The sequence below is a fragment of the Lynx canadensis genome, chromosome X (assembly GCF_007474595.2).
Source record: "Lynx canadensis isolate LIC74 chromosome X, mLynCan4.pri.v2, whole genome shotgun sequence".
NCBI lineage: Eukaryota > Metazoa > Chordata > Mammalia > Carnivora > Felidae > Lynx > Lynx canadensis.
The window spans coordinates 38049515-38071585 of record NC_044321.2 but is presented as its reverse complement, the minus strand read 5'-3'; the positions used below and the strand labels follow the sequence as shown (position 1 = coordinate 38071585).

Here is a 22071-nt window from a genome sequence, read left to right as displayed (position 1 = left end):
GAATGTGCCCAAGGCCTGTGGACCAGCAACACTAGCATCACCTGTTGCTTATTAGAAATGCAGCTTCTCAGGCCCCACCCCAGACCTGGGTGCTTTATACTCACATTCAAGTTTGAGAAGCACTGCTCTTAGAGGCTTTGTGCAGAGAGAGAAGAGGAACCTTGGGAGGTATCCCCTGTAGGAGACGGACCCTGAGCAGGCCTGAACGACCCCTTGCATGCAGGGATAAGGTGACCTCAGAGATCCTCTGAAGGCTCCTGAGTTCTCAAGCTGGTTTTGACCTCATGGAGCACAAGGGTTCACTGACTACCTTCGCCTGGGGAAAATGCTGTTTGCCGGTAAGTTTTCTCCAAAGACGCCACGGTTCCTCTCCCGGCCTTGTTGCCAGGTGGACATCGAGAAAGGATAAGTTGGTCAGCCTGCCTTGAACTCAAAGCTTCAGACGCCCCGGGGGCCTCCTGCTGACTCCGTATTTTTGGACCCACGCCAAAGAGATCCCAGGCAGACCCTACAAGTATCCCCTCCACCCATCTCACCCCACCCCACTGGACATGGGATTCACTGGCAAGATAGGTGAGGGGCCAGAGTGTCGACAGCTAAGAAGCCCGAAGCTTCAGGGCCCTGTGGACAGAGGTGGACAGGTAAGGCTTGGCGATGAGGAGGCCAGCCCGGGCTCTCTTCGGGATGGGGCAGTGGGGACCTAGGTTCAGGCCCAGGGGCTATTTAATTAATTAATTAATTAATTATATTTGCATTTATTTATCTTCGGGAGAGCACAAGTGGGGGAAGGGCAGTGAGAGGGGGACAGAGGATCTGAAGCGGGCCCTGTGCGGACAGCCGATGAGGTGGAGGCTTGTTTCAAACAATTCGCCAGGCCTGGAGCCTGCTCCCACCAAACCCGCAGCTCCCCTGCCCTGAACCGAAGCCCTTGACACAATTAGTTCTTGAAAAGCCATCCCACATTGCTTCTTTTGACTTTCGGAAAGGTGGCTAAACACCTGTAATATTGTTGAATCCAACTCCCCCCCCCACCATGTTTGGCAAAACCAAGGTCTCTAGACCCACATCCCAGGGCCACAAATAACTCCTCTTGCCGCTTTAGTCTCCCGGAGCTAATTGCGGACATAAGGGCAGAGGAAGTGGGGGAGGGGGAGAGGTGGGTATTTGGAAGGAGGACGAGAGGGGCGGAGAATGCCTCCCCAGTACATGCCGATAGTGGCAATACTGGGTGGTGGAGCAAAGTGAGTCTCGGAGCCTTGCTGGCCTTTTTACCTACTTTATCTCGCTTTTCTCATCTGTGAAATGGGTTGTTAGAAGGCTTAACCGGAATCATGCAGGCAAAGCGCTTAATGCGGTGCTTGGGACCTGGAAAACGCTCAACGAACGAAAAGTCTGGTGTTCTTTGCATTGCTCTATTTGGGGGAATAATTGCAGGCGGCTGGAGGCAGACACCCAAAGGGGCCACCGCCCGCCCCCCAAGCTCAATAACGCACTACGGAGGCTGATGGAGAAATAAAGGCCGCGCTGAAGGCCCAGGGGAGGTGTCCCCCCCTCCCCTCCAGGCTCCCCGTGCGGGGCCCCAGGTGATCTCTCCGCCCCCGCGCCCGCCCTCCCCAGGTCTGGGCGGCGGAGCTCCGGGCGGGGGGCGGGGCTCGGCGGCGGGGCCCGAGGCGGGCGATATAGCGGCTGGGCGGCGGCACCAGTGCGCGGGGGCAGCGCGGCGGGCGGGGGCCGAGACCCAGACAGCGGAGCGGCGGGCACCGGGGCGGCCCGGAGCGGGGCGAGCACCATGAGCCACAAATGCGACGTGATCGTGGTGGGGGGCGGTATCTCAGGTCAGTCGCGGCCGCGGCCCTCCTTCTTTCTCCTGCGTCCGAACAGGTGGCCGCCGCCGGGGTGGGGTGGGGGGCGCGGGCGGCCGAGGGCCTTGGGGGCGGGGGCCGACCCCGGGAGCCTCGAGCCTGTCCGTGTGCGCGGGCGGGGATCTCGCGGGCCCCGAGCGCCGCGCACGGAAGCTCCCACGAGGGGAAGGATTTGGTGCGGTCCTGGACAGAAGGCGGGGGGGGGGGGGGTGCGGAGGGACGAAAGTCTGTGGACCGGCCGGGGCCAGGCTTTGAACTTCTCCCTCCGAAGGCTGCTGGGCCTGCGCTTGCGGGAATTTTCGAGGCGAGGAGAAAGGGGGCTGGTTAGCGCGCGGGAGGTTTCTGTTAGGGGGTGGCGCAAAGGTCCGTCACTTTTTCCAAGCAAAGGTCAGTCATCTGCTCCAACCTGCCCTGGGCGCTCGGCACCCCAGCTTGAAGCAGGCGTGCACCACAGCGTACTATAACCCTGGCAGCAGGGGAAACGACCTTGAACAGTTAGCTCCTGGTTCAGAAAACAGGGGTTGGACCCTGGGGCGATTGATTGACAAATACCGTCCTGACCCTGATTCTCTGTGGTTCTGTGATTGTCACGGGTCTCTCCCTGGGGCTGCAGGGCCTTTTGAGCAAATAGCTCTTCTCACCACTACCCGCTTCCAGAACAGGATGAACAAACTGTCCAGTGGGGCTGGGGTGGGGAAACTTGACTTTCTGGCCCAGCCTATGTTTGGCAGGTTGGAGACTACCCTCTCAGACACAGGGAGGCTGTGTGCGCAGCAGGGCGCAAAGACAGAAGCCAGAGGGAGGGATGGAGTGGGTGGAGAAACCCATCCTCTAACGAGGGTCAGGCGGATACTATGGGTGGGGGTTAGTGAGAATAAGCAGTGTTCCCAGAGTGGCCTAACAGCCCCCTGGGGACACTTTGGCCCCAATCCCGGGGCCTCCTGGTTCCTGAGAAGTAATTGGGATGCTTCCCAAATCCACGGATGTGTTGCCCAACCCTTGGCCCTAACCAGGTCTCAGGAGCAGGGTTAGCCTTTGCTCTCCATGGAGTGGGCAGGGCAGAGGTGCCCCGACTGCTGTACCTGGTGAGGAAACCAAGACCTTGGATGTTGGGGGCTGATCCTGGTCTTGTGCCGCTCCCTCCGCTGCAGCCCTCCTCACCTTTGGGTCGAGTCTCAGGCTACCGTTTGTGTTCGCGTGGCCCTCCTGGACTCACTCAGGCCAGGCCCTGTGTCCCGTGCTGCAGGGTACACAGACGCATAAGACAGTGGCACGCCAAGGTGGGCCAAGGCTGGATTGATTTGGCTTGCTTTCGGTATTTTTGACATCTCTTCTCCTATGGGGGCTTGGACTTCAAAGCATATGTAGAAAATATTATTCAGGGGCACCTGAAGTTCTCTTGCCAGGCCCCCGAGGTCCTGTTTTTGCCCAAAGTCTAATGGGTTCAGATTTTTCTACTTCCCCCCCCACACCCCTTATTTTGCCCTGTGTGATTCATACTCCAAACCTTCAAGATCACTCAAATAAATCATGTTAGACTCGTTCAGGAAGGGTAGATAAGGGTTTGGCTATTTCCACAAGCAGTGGTGAACTTTTATATTGACCCTCAAACTCTGAAGACAGGGGTCAGATGACTAGATCTGCCTTCTTCTCAGGAACATTACAGGGAACAGTCGTTGTTCTAAAAAGCAAGAAAACAGGGTTCCAAGGCCTTACTCAACTGCTTTATCTGCTGCATGAGGATAACAGCAACTAGTCACAGCTAGATGATGACAGCATCACGGTGAAGGGCAAGAGCAACAATGCATGTGAAAATAGCTTTGCAAAGGCTGACATGACAAGAGGTCCTACAAGAATTGTACTCATTTATTCAAACAGTAGGCATTAGAGTAGGCTGTGGTAGGGGATGCAAAATTGGGTCACATTGCTTTTGAAGATGTGTCAACCCAGGAGGGGAGAGGAGATACCCAAACAAAGACAATACAAGACAGACAGTGGTGCATGTGATAGATGCTTTAGTGGTGCGTGCACAGAGTCCTAGGGAAGGTGATTGGAGAGAATCTCCAACTCTGCTGAGAAAATCTGGGCAGACTTCACAGAGGAGGTGACATTTGAAGTAGGTGGGAAAGGAGGACTATGAATTCAGTGGGAGACTAGATGAGGAAAGCATTTTGAGCTAAGGAACCGCTTATATAAAAACACAAACATGTGAAGGAACACGGTAGCCAGGCTTAGGAAACCTTGAGAACTTCCGTGTGGCGAGTTGAGGGAGGGAGGGTGTGGCGGCACGAACTTTGGGGAGGCTTGCGCATCATCCGCAAAAGGTGCCGTTCTTTCTGTGGTCGGTGAACGCCGATGGGGATTTTTCATTCCCAGAAATACAGGGATGGTACTAGCCAAAAGAGGGAGGTGAAGGGGGAAGAGCAGGTTTGGGAGAAGGATGGGGCATGTGGAGTCAGAGGTGCTGGGAGGACCACGGGAGAGGTGACTGGCAGGTGTAAATTCAGGGAAGTTGGGCTCAGAGATACGTGCACGCGAGAGAAGTTTGAGCTGAAGCCACTGATGCAAATGAAATGACCCAAGCCGAGAGAGAGGAGAGAGGAAGTCTGGAACAGACTAGACGAGAGGGCGGAGGAGAGGAAGGTGTGTCCATCATTCTCTGTTGTCTGAGGACCGAGAGGAGGAAACCGAGACACCGGAAGACACTTAGTTAACCTCACAGCTTAGCTGAGATATCATCTCCCAAGGCTGCCCTTCCAAATCCCCCCAGATTGGGTTAGATGCCTCCGTTTTATTCTCCCCTGCCACCTGGTCCTTCTTCCTGAGGTTTTAATGGCTCACTTTCCCCTCCACTAGACTGTGAGCCTCCAGAGCCCGGGGAAGTGTCCCTTTTTCTCTGCAGAGAACCCCCAGCCCCCAGCTCCAGAGCCCTGCCTGGCCCAGTTAGCACTGAGGACTTGCTGTTGGCTTAATGGACTTTACACCAACAAAGTAGCAACTGATTGGATTTGAAACTCACATCCACTGTAACCACCAATCTTTTGCATTTCCCGCCAAATCACCCTGACAGCAGGAGAAGCAGTCAGATCGGAATTTTAGAATTAGTAGGTGACCGACCCAGTGTTTACATTTAGAAGTGTCTGAATTTGACTCTGCTTTTTAAAGTTTGTTAGTTGTTAAGCTTGGGGCGTTCTGCTAATCCTCTAATCGTTTTGAAAGCCGTCAGCAAATTTTCATCACTCCCTTTAGGATAAACACAGATAATGGGAGGGTCAGCCGGTTAATATACAACCTTCTTTTTTGATGTTTGAAAACTTCCAGGGCAGCTGTAGAATAGTATTTTTAAGAAATGTGTGCGCTATATGAATACATACTTACTGAAATCTCCTCCCCTGAAGGAGCAGGTGATCCCTGGAGTTTTGACAGAGTAACAGCATTTCCCACATGGAGCTGGACAGCAGCATTTTGTTTCTGTCCCGAGTCTCGGTTTCAGTGTTTGGGTTGGTGAAACCATGGAAACTATCTTTTGCAAATCTGGATTGGCTCTTGCTGAATCCTCAGGAAAAAACACCAAAAAAGGGAAATTCGAAGCAGAAAGGACAGTGTTTTTGCCAGGCTTGAGAGAGGAGAGTCAGCTGTCTGGGGTTAGTGGGCACTTAGCCGAGATCCCGCAGAGCTGGGAGCCAGCCTTCCAAGTTGTGACCAACACCTGGCCAGGAGAGCAAGCCCGGTACGGGCTGGTGGGCCCGGTCTGGGCAGGGTGGTGTCACAGATGGCCCAGGAGGGATCATGAGTTGAGTTGGAACACAGTCGGCAGATGTGGCCTGTGTGTTAATGGCAGAGCTTCATCTAGAACCCACCCGAATGTTCTGAAAAATAATAACTGTGTAGGAGTTGCTTGGAAAGCTGTCTATCCCCATCAAAGAGAGGCTATAGAGAGGCAGTATGGCAATGTTAAAATGATATATATAGTTTGGTATCAAACAGACTCATTCTACACTTACCCTACTGTGTTACCATGAAAGTTCCATCACCTCCCTGTTCTTCAGCAACTTCATCTTTTTTTTTTTTTTTTAAGTTTTTTTATTTATTTTGACACAGAGAGAGAGAGAGAGAGAGGCAGAGACAGAGCATGTGAGCGGGGGAGGAACAGAGAGAGAGAGGGAGAGAGAGAGAATCCCACCCAGGCTCTGCAATGGCAGCGCAGAGTCTGACTCGGGGCTCAAACTCCCGAACCTCGAGATCATGACCTGAGCCGAAACCAAGAGTCGGACGCCAAACCGTCTGAGCCACCCAGGCGCCCCCAGCGACCTCACGTTTTAAATGAGACTCCTAATGCGTTTATTGACAAGAGGGGGTTGTTGCTAGGATTAGAAAGAATGTACATTGGCAGTCACATGGCTTCAGCTTACACGTTTTGGAAAATATATCCTTGTTTAGACCCTAGGATTTTCCGGTCTGTGGGAGGAGAAGCAGGCATTTCTGAGTAATCACTTCGTCCTCTTCACCCCTTACAAAGGCTACGTATATGTGCAGGCATCCGTTGGGACCCGTCTGGTCGCAGCCCCATCCTGACCCACCCCATCTCTTTACTCCCTGCACCGAAGGGCCTCAGGAGCTCAGGCTCACCTCGGGTTCAGGAAAAATGTTGGCGGCCCCAGATCTGCATTTCAGCTGCACCCCAGCCCGGCTGTTATTCAGATTCTGACCAGGTCCTCATTCCCAGCCACCTCACTCCCATCTTCGTGATGATAACAAGTGCATTCATAATGAATGCAAATCTTATCTATTTAACAGGATCAGTTGTTTCTGAAGAATAAATAGTAACAAGAGTTAGCATTTCGAGGGCCGTCCACAGGCTGGGCAAGGCATTGGGAGCTTAACTTTCCACGGCAGCTCTGTGCTGGTTGAAAATAACAAAGCCCTGGGGCGCCTGGGTGGCGCAGTCGGTTAAGCGTCCGACTTCAGCCAGGTCACGATCTCGCGGTCCGGGAGTTCGAGCCCCGCGTGGGGCTCTGGGCTGATGGCTCGGAGCCTGGAGCCTGTTTCCGATTCTGTGTCTCCCTCTCTCTCTGCCCCTCCCCCGTTCATGCTCTGTCTCTCTCTGTCCCAAAAATAAATAAACGTTGAAAAAAAAAAAAAAAAAGAAAATGACAAAGCCCTGTACCTTCTGCTTGATCCTAATACTTGGGGTGCGTTGATGGGGGGGTGCCTGCTTGGTTGGCCATGTGGGCAGAGCCAGGGGCCACTAGAATGACAACTTCTAAGTCCTTCTGTATCTTCCAGGTTTAAGGTTTGGCTTGGCCATTCTCCATGGCAGCAATTTCCTTGGCTTCTGGCTGGATGTTGAGGTCTAGGCTCCGTGTCACACAGGGCACACGGAGCATAGTGTTAAGAGCGTCGCATCTATCCTGGTTCCACCAACTAGCTGTGCTACCTTAAGCAAAATTGGTGACCCTTTCACGTCTTAGTTTGCTCATCTGGAAGATAAGGATAATCATGGTATCCAGTTCAAAAAGTGGTTGAGAGGATTACAAGAGAAAATGCATGCAAAGGGCTTAGCATCTGGCAAGCACTCGGCAGATACTGGTTATTATTCTTCATCAGGCTGGCAAAATGGCCACTAACCGCAGGCGGGTCTGAACAGGCACCTTGCCAGCTGACTCCACTGTCAGAGTTTGGGTTGAGGAAATGGTTAGTGACTGTGCGTGCAGTAACACGCGTGCGCACACACACACACACACACACATTCATGGACTATTATCTTATATAGGGATGCTGCTTTGCAGCTCTACTTTCTTGGCTTGTATATGATATGATAACACAGATGATATAAGAAAGCCAGCAGCGGGGCTCCTGGGGGGCTCAGTCGGTTAAGCGTCTGACTTTGGCTCAAGTCGTGATCTTGAGGTTCGTGAGTTCGAGCCCCGTATCGGGCTCTGTGCTGACAACTCGGAGCCTGGAGGCTGCTTCGGATTCTGTGTCTCCCCCTCTCTCTGCCCCTCCCCTGCTTGCACTCTGTCTCTCTCTCTAAAAAATAAAAAATAAACATTAAAAAAAAAAGAAAGCAGCAAAATTCAAAAGGCTTAAACTCTAATGACTTTGAATATGTACGTGAGAGAAATACGTGAGAAATTCTGAACGCAGGACACCTTTCTATATGGACACTTCTAACCCGCCTGGTACCCTGAAGATGTTAATATTAGGCTCACCCCCACTGTTACTCAGTTTCACATTTGTTTCCTTGTTTGATGTCTTCTACTCCCGTGTAAATGTCATCATGGGAAGCAGCTGGTTCCAGTCTGTTAACCTTTCCCCGTCATCAGAGCGGGCCATTTCCCTGTAACAATAACTTGGAGTTTGTTTTGACATCAGTTGTTCACACTCACACAGGTGCAAAGGCACACACACATTGAGAGGATTTTACTGATGCGGCTGCTAATGTGTGCCATCAAAATGTGTTTTAAAACACTACAGCTTAGAAAATTCGCCGCTTTAGGGTTTCTTGCACTTTTGATAATAAACACACAGGTGGCCCCTCTGGTCAGATCTATCTTATGAACTTGAAGAGATCATTTAGTTTTATCATTTTATTTTAAGTAGGCTTCATGCCCAGCCCGGAGCCCAACGCGGGGCTTGAACTCACGACCCTGAAATCAAGCCCTGAGCTAAGGGACGCCTGGGTGGCTCAGTTGGTTGAGTGTCTGACTCTTGATTTCGGCTCAGGTCATGATCTCACGGTTCGTGAGTTCGAGCCCCAAATTGGGCTCTGTGCTGAGCATGGATCCTGTTTGGGATTCTCGCTCTCTGCCCCTCCCCTGCTCTCTCTATCTTTCAAAATAAATAAACTTTAAAAAATAATATGTAAGTGAGCTCTGTACTGTGTAAGCCAAGGGCTAAGTTAGATAGAAGGAATGAATCATCGAAGACCCAAGGGGTTGGAGAAGGTGCCATTAAGCAAATGGAATGTGAACAGGTGCTGAAGAACAGGAATAAGGTGAATCATAGGGCCATGGGCTCCAGTTAACAGCTAATATTTCTATTTATAGGAAGGTAGAAGTCCCAGCAAGGCAAGAGTAATAGGGATGGGGACATGTGGGTAATAAAGTTAGTAGAAGGAGGGACTCAAACAACGAGACATTGAAAAGCCAAGTGATGAACCTGGCTGGTTCAGGCAGTAGAGCATGCAACTCTGGATCTCAGGATTGTGAGTTCAAGCCCCAGGTTGGGTGTAGAGATGACTTAAAAATAAAATCTTAAAGGGGCGCCCGGGTAAATCAGTCAGTTGAGCTTCCAACTGTTGATTTCCGCTCACGTCATGATCCCAGGGTCGTGGGACCGAGTCCCATGTCAGGCTCCAGGCTGAGGGTGGAACCGGCTTAAGATTCTCTGCCTCCCTCCCTCTGCCCCTCTCCCCAGCTTGCACTCTTGTGGTCTCTCTCTCTCTCTCTCTCTCAAATAAATAAATAAATAAAATCTTAAAAAAAAAAAAAAAAGAAAGAAAAGCCAAGTGAATAGATAGGGTTTTCTGCGATTGGAAACAGGGAGCCACTGAAAATTTGTGTATAAAGATAAAGGGGGCAGTTATGTGCCTGACCCGTGGAAGGCAGCAACCCTAGGAGCCAGAGAAGCCAAGAAATGAGTAGAAATTCTGGAACAGGTTGAAAGGTGACCAGCTGCTGAGAATGAATTGGGTTATCCTGACCCCCAAGGCTAGTTGTGAGAGAAAGTGGGGGAGGGGAGGCAAGAAGGGAAGAGGTCTTGGAGGGCCCTTGGCTTTCTTCTGTTTTGCCGAGAGCTGACCCAGAGGAAGTATCACAAAATAAGTAATTCATGTTTTCTCTCTGAAGTTTTATAACTAGAATCGAAGGACATGACTGTATTTACATTTTTCCTTTTTTTTTTTTTTTTTTTTTAAATCAAAGAGATTTTCTACCCAGGGCTTTGACCCAGCTTACTAAGTGACAAACACACATCTTGGGCAATCTGAAACACGAAGTGAAGAGTTCATCCTATTTGTTATGTCAAAGTTGTCCTTGAAACCTACGGTTTCGTAAAAGGAAAAAAATTAAAAAAAAAAAGGGGGGGGGGGCGCCTGGGTGGCTCAGTCAGTTAAGTGTCCAACTTCGGCTCAGGTCATGACCTCAAAGTTCGTGAGTTCGAGCCCCATGTCAGGCTCTGTGCTGACAGCTGGGAGCCTGGAGCCTGGAGCCTGCTTCGGATTCTGTGTCTTCCTCTCTCTCTGCCCCTCCCCCGATCGAGCTTGCTCTCTCTCTCTCTCTCTCTCAAAAATAAATAAATGTTAAAAAGAAAATTGAAACATACTGTTTTATGAGAGAGAGGGCACAGTCAGAAAGTACCTTCGGGTAGGAATGACCTTTCAAATGTTAGTAATGTCACCATAACCTCTGTTTAATGGTATCTTAAATGGCATGTTCCAGTTAACTTCCACTTTATGTCAGAAGGGTAAGCTCTTGATCCGATGTTAATCATCTCTTCCATAGGCCATTTTTTAACTCTGGCCACATCCTCCCTCTCAACATTTATCAGAATTGGACAACAGGGAAGGTTCGCTCTCCTTCCAGCCCGAATAACCACTCCCTTTGGGTGTATTTCTCAAATATCTCCAATGATCCTTTTATGTTGAATTCTGACTCCTACCTCATGCTTTGTAGTTAGAGCTACTTTCTTTCTTTTATGTTTTTTAATTTATTTTTGAGACCGAGAGAGACAGCATGAGCAGGGAAGGGGCAGAGAGAGAGGGAGACACAGAATGTGAATCAGGCTCCAGGCTCTGAGTTGTCGGCACAGAGCCCGACACGGGGCTCGAACTCACAAACTGTGAGATCATGACCTGAGCCGAAGTCGGACACCCAACCAACTGAGCCAGCCAGGCGCCCCGAGCTACTTTCTATTCTTGTGATCCCAGTTGTGTTTCTGTCTTAAATTGTGTCTTTATAATTATGTCTTTAATTCCATCTCACTTCTGTGGATTATTTCCCAGTTTTCTACATTAAAACAAGTTCTTTGGGAAAGCTTTTGTTATCCAACAGAGCCCCTTTTTCAGATAATTTAAGATAAAGTAAATAATTAAGAGGCAAATTAATTACTAACCAAAATTCCCACCAAAAGTTTTAAGGAGAGGGGTGCCTGGGTGGCTCAGTGGGTTAAGCATCTGACTTTGGCTCAGGTCATGATCTCTCACAGTTTGTGAGTTTGAGCCCCGTGTTAGGCTCAGGGCTGACAGCTCAGAGCCTGGAGCTCTCTCTCTCTCTCTCTCTGCCCCTCTCCTGGTCGTGCTCTGTCTCTCTCTCTCTGTCTCTCTCTCTCAAAAATAAATAAATATCTAAAAAAATTTTTTTTAAGTTTTAAGAAGATAAGCCACTGATACAAAGGAAAGATGAAATCACATTTTTTTCTTGGTGATTTATAGTTTAAGGACTTTTTTGGAGACATGGAACATTTTTTAATAACCTGAATTGTAGAAATAATACCTGTTTATTATGAAAATCTGTAAATTGCAGAAAAGGACAAAAAGAAAATGAAAATCATCCATAATTGTTTTCTACAAAAAAAACTAACCACTGTTACTAATGCCACCTGTATTTTCTTTTTGTAAACCACCTGTTGGATCTATGTGTTTGTTTTTATTTTTTTAATGTTTATTTTGAGAGACACAGAGAGAGTGAGAGAGCATGTACAAGCAAGGGAGGAACAGAGAGAGAATCCCAAGCAGGCTCCAAGCTGTGATCTCACAAACCCTGCGATCATGACCTGAGATGAAATCAAGAGTTGGACAGTTGGGGCCCCTGGGTGGCTTAGTCAGTTAAGCGTTGGAGTCTTAGTTTGGCTCAGGCCGTGATCTCACAGTTTCATGAGTTTGAGCTGACAAGGTGGAGCCTACTTGGGATTCTCTCTCTCCCTCTTTCTCTGCCCCTCCCCCACTTGCACTGTCTCTCTCTAAATATAAATAAATAAAATTTAAAAACAAAAAAGAGTTGGACATTTAACCGACTGAGCCACCCAGGTGCCTTTATTTGTTTATTTTTAAATAAATAATAACATGACCATTTAATCGTGTCTTAAGTGCTCTTTTCCCGTAAGATCTTGAGAACTTTATATTTCTCCATATGATTGTATCTATTTACCCAGTCTCCTATTGCTGAAGATTTGCATTTCCAAACTTCTGCTATCTGAAAGAAAGCTGTTATAAACATCATTACACCTAAACCATTGTGCATGATTCTGATGATTTCTTTTGGAACCTTCTAGAAATAAATGTTGGGAATCCTTTGAAGGCATTTAATAATTATTGCAAAACCGTCATTCCCAAGAGAATTTCACACTTACTTTAGAGTGGAATTGTAATAATGGGCTTCTTGGTTACCTCAACCGACATCCACCCCCCCCCCCCAACTCTGGCACAATACCGAGAAAGCCATGGTTCTTCACGAGCTCATAGCTGTAATTTAATGAAGTTGTAAAATCACAACCCTCTTCTGTTTTGTAAAATTTCAGTGGTGGCAAGTAAATTTTGCTCTCTGCAACTGGTTTCTGCAATTACAGCTTTATGCCCGCCATTATTTACTAGGAACATACCTTTTTTAGAGTACCTCTAAATTCTTTGGGTGCCATTTATCTGCTGCGTCTAGAAGTTTGCCATCCTCAGTTAGATCATTCTGGTGTGTTTCAGTGCCGAAAAGCAAACAGCCTGGTGACAAATCACTTTCTATGATTAATTATTTTTACCCCTCTAGATAAGACATGAATATAGCCTTTGTCCACAGTCTGTTTTAACGGCTGATCAAACAGCTGTTTCATGTTTTACATTTTAATTTCCTCTCTAGTTTGCCTTCACATCTGCTATAGATTTTAGTTTATTTAGGAGTCCTGTCCGATGCAGTTGACGGTCTCAGAATAGCCCTTTTGTGCTATGCCAGTTAGTCAAAATCAAACAGCCCTTGTTAAGCACTGAAGATAAGCGCGCACAAAGGCGTACACGCAAATGAGCCCCTCTTTTCATCGAACGTGGTGCCCTATCTTGTTGTTTCTGCAGGGGAGAAAAAGAAGGCACGTTTGCTCATTTCCTCGATGCGCTCACTCGTTCAATAAACGCTTATCGAATGCCCCATTTGCCAAGCATTGGGCTGGCGTGGGGGGCGAACACATGGGTTAATGCGTGTTTCCGTCCCGTACAGCTACACACAGGTGAATGCTCTGAGGGGGCGTGGGTGCTGAGAAAGAGAAGTGCATCTGGTTCAGATGCCGCAGAGGAGAGAAGGATGACGGCGTCACCTCAGGGCCTCAAGGAACCTGCTGGAACATTCAGTGACAGGATTTGCTGGAGAGTTGATGGGCCAATTCAGATATTGTTCCGTAAACTGTAGCTTTAAGTGGTTGAGATTTCAATCTACATTCTAATGTACACAGGCCGTTGAAATGGCAGTTTCGCCCTTCCTACTGTAGGGGCCTAAAATGGCAGCACAGGGGATGCTGTGGTTGGCTGTTCGAGCCCCCTTCGGGGCAGTGATTCCCTCACCTGCTCAGAGGGTTGGCCGCCTGCTGGTGCACTGCTGAGTCCCTCTCTGGAGATTGCCCTTGGCTGAGGGGAGCCGACTCACCCAAGAGCTTGCCCCTTCCTTTGGGGACACCCTCACATCAGGACGACTCTGACAGGCCCTCTCAGCTTCTGTTGTTCAACTCCTCCCTGTGACCACTCCTGCCTCTCTTACTCCTTGACACGTGTTGAACCCCGATGAAGCTCCTACGTACAAATCTGTCTCAGAGGCTGCCGGCCATGAGCCTTAATCTAAACAGACAGTAGTTGAACAGTATTTTTGTTCTGTACATCACAAGATGTTCTAACCATGAAGCGTTAGTCACTTGGAGGTGGACGCCTGGAGAGAGGGCTGAGCCTCCAGAACAGGGTGGAGGGTGGAGGCTGACCTCTACCTCAGCCCAAACAAGCTCCAGGGAATTTAATTCTCTTACCACTCTGTGGGCTGATTTAGAGCTGAGATTCATAGCCTCTTATCTGGAATTGCTATAAACAATTAGAAACATTTGTGGCAGTGGAACCAAGGAGTGAATTATGAAACAAACAGCCCTAATCAGTGAAGACTGGACACAGAAGGTCATGGACTGTCCATCTATCGTAGGCTACCTTTTTGGGTCCAGCTCAGATCTGGGTTCTTGGCAAAATAGTTCTGTTGGTGTGCGCCTCTAGTCTTCCCATAATCCTACTACTATTTCATTCAGCCTCCTATGGCATTTCTCACAAGGAATTGTAGCGATTGTAGAAATTGGACGACACAACCCAAGATGGGCAAGGCAAAAAGGGAGCTGGTTGGTGGTGTTTGAGTGGAGAGGTTAGAGGTTGGGGGTCTTTGGTCCAAGGACATTCATATTAGAGGGAATTGACAAAGGAACTAGAAAAGCTAGATCATGATCGTGAAGGAGTGCATTGTGGAGTTTTCACAGGTAACCTTTAGACTGTCCTCTTGGAAATGACCGCTGATAGCATTTAAACGAGTTGCAGCATTCTGAATCGGCATGCCCAGAGATACGATCCTCTGTGTGATTCAACAATTGATTTGGGGTGGGGGGGGGGGAGAGAAAGAGAGAGATCCTGTTCTTTCCATGCCCCACCAAGCCAAACCTTACAGAGCTAGACTATTAGTATTACAAGGACATTAACACTTTGAGGGGTCTGTTCTCTGATTGGAAAAAGACCTAGCACATCACTTACAGAAATATCTGTAAAAGGAAATTGTGAGCTAGATGGCTGCCCATCTCTTTCCATCTGCCTGCGGTTAGTTTTTTACTTAGAAAACAAGAAGTGAGTGCCTTCTACGTGCTAGGTGCCAGGAATGAACAATCCAGAAACAATTCCAGCTTGACACATGCACACACACAAGAAATGATGTGAAATTACATTTCCCGTGCCTATTAACTGTTGGCTCACGCACACACAGAAATGTACTTTTTTAAGTAAAAGCCGCCTCTGTATACCTTTACAGGGCTCCCATCTGAACCGAGTCAGAACAGATGCTGAGACAACTCGGGTTTGGGTTTCCAGGTGTTGTGTCATCTGCTAACTTTTGCAGGCTTTACTCATAGGTGGTGTGATATTCCTGGCCTTTTGAGGGGTAAGTCAAATATCATACATGCCTTTTATGCCGTCGGAAATCGGCTGCATGCCAGAGTGGTCAGAGGCTGAAAGGAAATCACATGGTCCCAGCTGATAAAAGCCAGCACATCCAAAATACACTGCCTGTGATCTGTTTTTCTCTCCCTTGTTCCTTTCTCTCTGATATCATGGAGAGTGTGTCCAAGGGGAAAATGAGTTTTCTGTAGATAAATCAGTCTGCCGGTCCACAATATCGAGCTTCCAGCAGACAGGTCTGAGAAATGGAATAAAAGTACAAAGAGGTTAAGATGACTGTGAGGTAGGAAGGGAAGCAAAACCGTTTTGTGTGCAGAAGAAAAACCATTTGGGACTTAGGCATGCTTTCATTTCTGGGTTTTAGTTTGTGAACAAAAACCCGTGAAAAGCTGATGAAAATGACAAAACAGTTCTTTCCTCCTCCTGTGTTGTCTTCAAGGTATGTTTCAGGAAGCCCTTCTTCTAAATCTGGCTCCCTTCCCTATGGATGAATTCCTTTGAAAGGAATTTGCAGGTTTAAAGATGGCTTGAGAGTAAGTTTAAAAACCAACCTTTAAAATGAAAAGCATTCGCGAATGTTACGTTTCCAGTGAAGGTACATGTGCGCGCTGAGGTGTTGGAATACGTTTTCTTTGACAATAGAGATTTAGAGAAAAAAAAATGGGGGCACTTGGAACTTAAACCCGTGTTCAAACCCACGCTTTCTCTATATAAATTCTTGGCATCATTTTGCAGTATTTTTCAAATACAGCGGATGAAGGCTTCAGTGCCAGTGAACAGTGACGTCTGCAAGTCATTTGCAAAGTGCGAGCTTTACTCAGTCTTGCTGTTAAAATAATTGCAGTGTCCGTGCAGAGCCCAACTCGGAGCCCGAACTCACGGACCACGAGACCATGACCTGAGACCAGGAGTCAGACGCTTAACCGACGGAGCCATCCAGGCGCCCCTGGTTGAATACTGTTTGCTGCATGTTTGGCATTTTAGCTGTGTGGTGCAGAGCGGTATAGGGTTTTCGGCCCCTGTAAACCGCCGTTGAACGAGTAGTGTTTTCCGAAGAAGTTCCCACGATTCAAGAAAAGATTTTCCAGCTTCTCGTGCTGTGTATTAGCCGGGCCTTTGAAAGCATCACTTCTTTCCACCTCCCTTCCAGTTTCCCGCTGCCCTCCCACCTTTCGAGCTGCTCCTTCAGACTCCTTCGCCCACTCCCACCTGCTTCTCCTTCAGTATTCGCTGTTCCGGGAAACAGAACCGCCTTCGGACCAGTTTTTAAGCCAAGACCCCTGACATTTGGAGCAGACGCTGTAAGGGTCCTACCATTGCCCCTCAGCACCCGTTCCCATACACGGGGACCTGTGGCTTCTGGCAACTCCAAGTCTTTGCCCGAGGCCTTTCTCCGGCCACTGGGGCCCCCTACCCCACCCCACCCCACCCCGCCTTGGCTCCCACCCCGGCCGCCATCTGCTCCTAGGACTGGCCTGCTCAGTAGCCTGGATTCCTCACCTGTCAGTTGGAACCACTGAGGCATGTTCTTTACGGTCTCCCAGAGGCCCCCAAGTGGGATGGAGCCCTAGTTGGCCACCGTGGCGTCCTGCTCAACTCTGCAGCCCTTATTGCCTACCCTCTCTTCCTTGTCTCACCTCCCCAGAGCCTACGAGGCTTCTTGAGGTCACTTCCCAAACCAGCTGTTGGCAACCAACTGCCTTGTTTCAAGGTCTGCCTTTGGATACTAGATGCTAGAGGTTTTCTTCTCTACTCCCCGTTATTAACTGCTAAAGCCCTGTTAGTTCCGGTTTCAAAATATGGCTCAGACCAGTCCACCTCACCGTCTCCGTGCCCTCCCCTGACCTGGGCTTCCTCACGTGGACCACTGTAGTTCCCAGAGTCTGCTCATTTGTATCCCGCTGTAGGGTCCAGCCCTGTCTATTCCTTTCTTTTTCTTTTTTTTTTTTTTTATGATAAAATATACAGAACATAAAATGCACCATTTGGACTATTTTTAAAAAATTTTTTTTAATGTTTACTTATTTATTTATTTTGAGAGAGAGAGAGAGAGAGAGAGAACGCACGCAGGAGAGGGTCAGAGTTAGAGGGTGATAGAGAATCCCAAGCAGGCTCCGCCCTCTGAGCGCAGAGCCCGATGAGGGGCGCGAACTCACGAACCATGAGATCATGACCTGAGCTGAAATCAAAAGCCGGACACGTAACCGACTGAGCCACCCAGGTGCCCCGGGACCATTTTTAAGTGTACAGTTCAGCCACATTAAGTACATCCACGCTGTTGTGCAACCCAGAATTTTGCCATCGTCCTAAACTGACACTCTGTCCCCATTTAACAGTCACTCCCATTCCTTGCTCTCCCCGGCCCCTGGCAACCCCCATTCTGCTTTCGGCCTCCACGAATTTGACTATTTGTCCTTTCATGTCCGGCTAATTTCACTCACCATAACGTCCTCAGGGTTTACCTTTGATGTTTTTGATGTTTTCAAGCCACAGAAAGATGTTTACTGTCAGAAGTGAAGCAAATGAAGTTGTTCAGAGACAAAGCTAACTATCCGTTGACCTTCACCCCATCCTGACCCTCTTGAGGTGACCCCGGTTAATAACCTGTCATGTATCCTTCCAGAATGTCCTCCCGGCGGGGCAAACTTTCAAAAATGTAAGTGTCATGAGGTTACCCCTCTGCTTCAGACCCTTTAGTGGCTTCCGTTAACATCAGGATTAAGTCCAAAATGATGACTCTGGCCCAGACGCACTGGAGATCTGACCCCTGCCTACCTCAGAAAGGACATCGGCCACCACTGTCTTTGCTCTGTGTGTGCACCGGCCGACTGTTGAATCCTCAAATAATCTACCTCAGGCTCTGGCCTTCTGTTGCCACCAGACTTTCAGCAACAAGTTAATATATGGGAGTCTCGATAAAGTTTCCCAGTTTGAAGCTTTTGATATTTTCACGGCAGCGTTCCAGTGACATCTGCTTTTCTGTCCCTCAGGGTAGGAACATCACATAAACTCAACCCCAGAGGAAGTACTTGCACTTCTCCATGTGGAAACTCTTTCTAGCTCTTCTCCCCCCCTCCGCTCCCTTGCCACTTTGGTGACTCTTGACCATCTTTCAGAATTTGGTTTGTTATTTTTTAATTAATTTTTGAGAGAGAGAGAGAGAGAGAGAGAGCAAGCACCAGTGGGGGAGGGACAGAGAAAGCCCAAGCAGACTCCGCACTGTCCACTCGGTGCCTGACTTGGGGCTCAAACCCACGAACCGCAAGACCATGACCCAAGCTGAAATCAAGAGTCGGCTGCTTAATTGACTGAGCCACCCAGCTGCCCCCAGAACTTACTTTAAACCTTTTTTTTTTCTTAGATCTCCGTGTCTGACAACCTTCTGCACACAACGCGCTGCCCACACCACCCCCCGTTCTACCCTCCCGGGGCACTCGGTTTTACACCTTTTCTGTCCACCCTTCCGGAAGCTCCGGGAGGGCAGGGACCCCATCTGTCTTCTTCACCACCTAGGACGGTGCCTGTACCTCCTGGACTTCACAGTCGATATTAATTTGTTTACTGAATCTTTCTTTGAGAGCTTCATGAAGAGCCTTGGTTCTATATTGCATTTGTCCCTCTCTGTGTGGTCCCCCTCTTCTGAGTTTTCTTGTCCCGTGCCCGACACCCTCATCCTCAGCACTCATTTGATGGCAGCGACAGCTGGCACAGGACTGTTACATAATACATGCCTCTATACCGTTTTGTCCCTTTAAAAATCTGAAAGTAATTGAAGTTCTGCAATGCATTCAGTTCCCAAGGTTTCCAATCATGCAAGCCTTTTAAAATAGAAACTAGGAGGGGGCACCCGGCTGGCTCATGTCGGTTGAGCGTCTGACTTTGGCTCAGGTCATGATCGTATGTTTCGTGAGTTTGAGCCCCGCGTTGGGCTGTCTGCTCTCAGCGTGGAGCCCGCTTTGGATCCCCTGCCTCCCTCTCCCTGCCCCTTCCCCTTTTGCGCGTGTCCGTGTGCTCTCTCAAAAATAAATGTGTAAAAAAATAAAATAGAAACTAAGAGGAGGGCATACATTGAAAAATACAATACCTAAAATGAGACGGGCGTATACTGTTACGTTCATCACGAGGTTTTTGTTTGTTGGTTTTTTGCTAATGCATGTGGCTCATTGTTCTCAACAAAGACCTAACCGTTCCCACCAGACTTTCAGCAACGAGTTAATATAGTATCCCAGTTTTAAGCTTTTGAAATTTTCATGGCAGCGTTCCAATGACATCTGCTTTTCTGCCCCTCAGAGTAGGAACATCACATAAACTCAACCCCAGAGGAAAAGGAGGGTTCCCTACTCACCAAAAAGCTTGCCTGACTCTGGAACCTTCCATGGGCTGGTCTCTGACAGCCCCGGTGTCCCTGAGCTGCTCTGCTGAAGCCCTTGTTGCTGTTTCCATGGGCCGGAGACACAGTTGACGTTTCTGCAGCCCTGAGCTGGGAGCTGCTCTTTTTACACGTGTAGGGTAACGCCCCAGAATCCTCTGGTCTGAGCCCCCAGGGGAGACAGTGGCTCCAGAGACCGATGCTTCGGAGGCCACCACGTTTCACATGCAGCCTGGTACTTAAGATGGGCCACAGCCATTATGGCAATTTAGGGAAACTCCGCATTATTTGTAAACATGAGTCAACAAAATGTAATTCTAAAGCTAGCTCTCTGTGTTGGTGAAACGTAGCCACAGAAATGTTCTTCTAATGACTTGACCCATTATCACTTCAGATCTTTCTAGGGGAGCAAGATACGAATATTAGTTGAGAAGGGAGGAGAGAGTAATGTGTATTGTGGCTTGGCTTCCCTTAGAAGCTGACCCTGACACGGAATGTGAGCGGAAGTCATATATTTGGGAAGTGATCTCAGCATCAGCAAGCAGGAGTAGAGGGGGCAAGGAGGCCAGGAAAGGGTGATGTTCAGGTCTGTTTCCACTGTGGGTGGCCAGAGCTCAGTCCTCCTGGGGACCTTGGAGAGACAATGCAAGCTCCTGTTCAGTTTATCCCGCACTGAGGTGTGAGGCAGTTGGGGCACCTAACGTTCTAAGTGGCGACAGAAGCTGGAAACAAGCTGTGGGACAGAGTCAGTCACTGGCTCAAGTCTGTGAGAAGGCAGAGGGTATGTGGGGGGGGGGGGGGCATCCACAACACCTCTTGCAACATCTTTCATTAAAACCTCAAAATAGGGGCACCTGGGTGGCTCAGTCAGTTAAGCGTCCGACTCTTGATGTCGGCTCAGGTCAAGCCCCACATCTGGCTCCACACGGATGGTGCGGAGCCTGTTTGGGATTCTCTCTCTCTCTCTCTCTCTCTCTGCCCCTCCCCAGCTTCAAAATAAATAAATAAATAAATAAGCATTTAAAAAAATGCATATGACCCAGAGGGAAATCAGCCTGTGTTTAGTATTTATATTGAACACCAGTTTCATAATCGCTGCCTTACATGAAAACTGGTTAAAAATAATAAAATGAAATGAAATGAAATAAAATAAAATAAAATAAAATAAAATAAAATAAAATAAAATAAAATAAAACAAAATAAGCTGGTGGGGAATTCTGTAACCTCTTTGCTGTTTTGATACCTGCTTTTTGTTTTGTTTTGTAAAAATGATAAAGCTCAGAAAATAAAATGTCAGTGTTGAATTAAAAAAAAAAACACAAATCAGACCTCAAAATAACGCCTGGGTGGCTCAGTCGGTTAAGCGTCCGACTTCAGCTCAGGTCACGATCTCGCGGTCCGTGAGTTCGAGCCCCGCGTCGGGCTCTGGGCTGATGGCTCAGAGCCTGGAGCCTGCTTCCGATTCTGTGTCTTCCTCTCTCTCTCTGCCCCTCCCCTGTTCATGCTCTGTCTCTCTCTGTCTCAAAAATAAACGTTAAACCAAAATAAGAAGAATGATAGACCTTATTGAGTTCTGAAGTTTCATCTTAAATTTTTTGTTGAGTTTCTTATTTTAATTGCATTGTAGTTTACCTACACTGTTCTGTTAGTTTCAGGTGTACAATGTAGTGATTCCACAGTTGTATGCATTACTCAGTGTTCATCATGGAAAATGTACTCTAATCCCCTTCACCTATTTCCCCCATGCCCCCCACCTCCCCTCTGGTAACCACCAGTTTGTTCTATACTTAAGAGTCTATTTCTTGGTTTGTCTCTCTCTCTCTCTCTCTCTCTTTCCCTTCTGTTCATTTGTTTTGTTTCTTAAATTCCACACGTGAGTGAAATCATATGATATCTGTCTTTCTCTGACTGATTTCACTTAGCATGATACTCTCTAGCTCCATCCGTCAGAGCAAATGGTAAGATTTCATTCTTTTTTTTTTCAAGTTTTCATTTATTTATTTTGAGATAGAGAATGAGAGAATGAGTGAGAGAGGGGCAGAGAGAGAGAGATAGAGAGAGAATCCCAAGTAAGCTCCACACTGTCAGCTCAAAGCCCGATGTGGGGCTTGAACTCAGGAACCACGAGATCATGACCTGACCCGAAACCAAGAGTTGGATGCTTAACCAACTGAGTGACCCAAGTACCCCAAGATATCATTCTTTTTTATGGGTGAATAATATTTCATTATATATATATATGTATATGTATGTGTATATATATGAATATATATACACATACATATATATAATATTCCATTAGGTACGTAGATAGATAGATACACACACCACATCTTCTTTATCCATCTATCTATGGACACATGGGCTGCTCCCATAATTTAGCTATCGTAAATGATGCTGCTATAAGCATAGGAGTACATACAGCCCTTTGAATTCGTGTTTTTGTGCAATTACCGTATTGTAGGGTAGTTTTATTTTTAACTTTTTGAGGAGCCTCCGTACTGTTGTCCACAGTGGCTGTACCAGTGTGCATTCCCACCAACAGTGCACGAGGGTTCCTTTCTCTCCACGTCCTCACCAACACTCATTCCTCGTGGTGATTGTAGCCACCCTGACCGGCGTGAGGTGGTGTCTCATTGTGGTTTTGATGTGCATTTCCCTGATGAGGAGTGATG

The 22071-nt window shown here is 48.0% G+C and overlaps 1 protein-coding gene across 1 annotated transcript in view; it reads left to right on the top strand.

Moving 5' to 3' along the window:
• The first annotated feature begins 1712 nt into the window (after positions 1 to 1712).
• MAOB (monoamine oxidase B) overlaps positions 1713 to 22071 on the top strand; it is a 116036-nt gene continuing 95677 nt past the window's right edge. The window contains exon 1 of the mRNA XM_030304906.1: positions 1713 to 1835. Within this exon, the coding sequence (XP_030160766.1) occupies positions 1790 to 1835 (46 nt within the window). The 5' untranslated portion in view covers positions 1713 to 1789. The remainder of the gene's footprint in view (positions 1836 to 22071) is intronic.